General features: G+C 41.9%; 1 protein-coding gene across 1 annotated transcript in view; it reads left to right on the top strand.

Moving 5' to 3' along the window:
- Positions 1 to 74: 74 nt before the first annotated feature.
- Positions 75 to 1,730, top strand: part of arvcfa (ARVCF delta catenin family member a) — a 36,046-nt gene continuing 34,390 nt past the window's right edge. Inside the window, exon 1 of the mRNA XM_016554075.1 lies at positions 75 to 231. Within this exon, the coding sequence (XP_016409561.1) occupies positions 142 to 231 (90 nt within the window). The 5' untranslated portion in view covers positions 75 to 141. The remainder of the gene's footprint in view (positions 232 to 1,730) is intronic.

Genomic DNA, 1,730 nt, shown 5'->3' with positions numbered 1-1,730 from the left:
TCCTCGCCGGGCGGTGAAGAGTGTGTGTGAATCGCTGTTGATTCAGCAGCTCGTCCACTGCGCTGCGTGTGTGTGTGTGTGTGTGTGAGAGCATGATCGAGTGCATGTGGACGCGTGAGGCAGGAGGAAGGATGGCTGCTCATGTGTGAGCCGCACACTGCTGTATTTACCCAGAAAAACCGCGCACACACGCCGCTCTGCGTCGCCAGCATGCCTGCGGAGGTGAACGAGGTGAGTGCATGCGTCGCTTTTCCCGCAGCGCGGTGATTCTTGTGCGTCTGCAGCAGCAGTGGATGCCAGGGCTGGGTGGGCATCGCCTCGCCTGCTCTGGATCTGTTTGCTTTGCAGCTTCACACGTGTGGCGCGATCGCATGTAAATACAGAGGATTGATGCGGCATGCGTGCGCTAGCGCTTATACCGCAGGGGTTCTGTCTTCTTGCGCGTCTGACAGTGAGATTTAAACTCTGATGCCGCGCTGGATGCGGCGCAACTACCAAAAACACGCAGCTGCGCGGCGCTCCGTGATTCATGTGTCCTACTTGGGCTTGTGACAGCGGATCCGCTGCCCTTGAGCCACTCACTGGCACTGAGCTGATGTGCATGACATGGATGATGGATGGATGGATGGGCCACATGACGTAGTGGGTAAGACGGGCTACAAACCGCGTAAAAGCATCTGGTGCATAGTGAGCTGGGAACTCAGCATTGAAAAACATGAATCGACCCTATTTGCTTAATTCGTGTTCTTATTGTGGCTCATTCATCAGTGCATCATAGTCTTTCATCACCTGCTCCACCTCTGAAACGACTTTCCTTACGTGCATATTTTTCATAAACAGATTTTATAGTCATTTACAGTGTTTTAATCAGATTTGCATTTATTTCGTTCTCATTCGGATTACTTACTCGTGTATTTTTGCTCATATCTCCCTTGTGAAAACTAACTATGGTGTTACATAAGTGCATTTTACCAAATTTATGATTATTTTTGCCAAATGTATGATTATTATTCCCAAATTTTATAGTTCAAATAATGTCAACCATGGTAAATTTGTGGTTATACTGTGCATATACTGTACTATAGTTGAACTATGGGTACTATAGTAAATTGATTGTTTCATAAGGGCCAAATAGCAACAGTATCAACACTGTTTTCACAGGTAAACACCACTTGTATTCTCTACAGGACAAAAACTAGTGTTGTTGCATAAGCAAAACTGTACTATCCGTGATTTATTTTGCCAAATTGATTATTATTATTACTATTATTATTCCCTTTACTACAAATTTCACTTTATTTTAAGGTGTCATTGTTACAGTTTAATTATGCATTTAAGTACTGAGTAATATTAATTAACTACATGTACTTACGATATGGTTAGGGTTATTAGGGTTTGGCTTAGGGTTACTTGCATGCAATAGTGCATAATTAATTATTATTATAATAGTATAATAACAATTAATGTAACGTGTAACAAGGACACCTTAAAATAAAGTGTTACCCAGATATAGTTAAAATAATAGTACATTTGTGGTTACTGCGTTTTTCTACATATACTATAGTTGAACTACGGTTACTATAATAAATTAAGTTTCATAAGAGCCAAACGAGTCGAAATCCATTTTCCCCATTTCTAGTGACATTTTCCAAGTCAAGCTTCACTATTATATTAGTAAGCATTTGCAACACACCAACAACCACTCAGAACACCTTAGCAACTGCATAGCA

The sequence above is a fragment of the Sinocyclocheilus rhinocerous genome, unplaced genomic scaffold, assembly GCF_001515625.1.
Source record: "Sinocyclocheilus rhinocerous isolate Xijiao unplaced genomic scaffold, SAMN03320098_v1.1 scaffold15, whole genome shotgun sequence".
Classification (NCBI taxonomy): Eukaryota; Metazoa; Chordata; class Actinopteri; order Cypriniformes; family Cyprinidae; genus Sinocyclocheilus; species Sinocyclocheilus rhinocerous.
The sequence above is the reverse complement of the archived record's forward strand: the minus strand, read 5'-3'. Positions and strand labels throughout refer to the sequence as shown.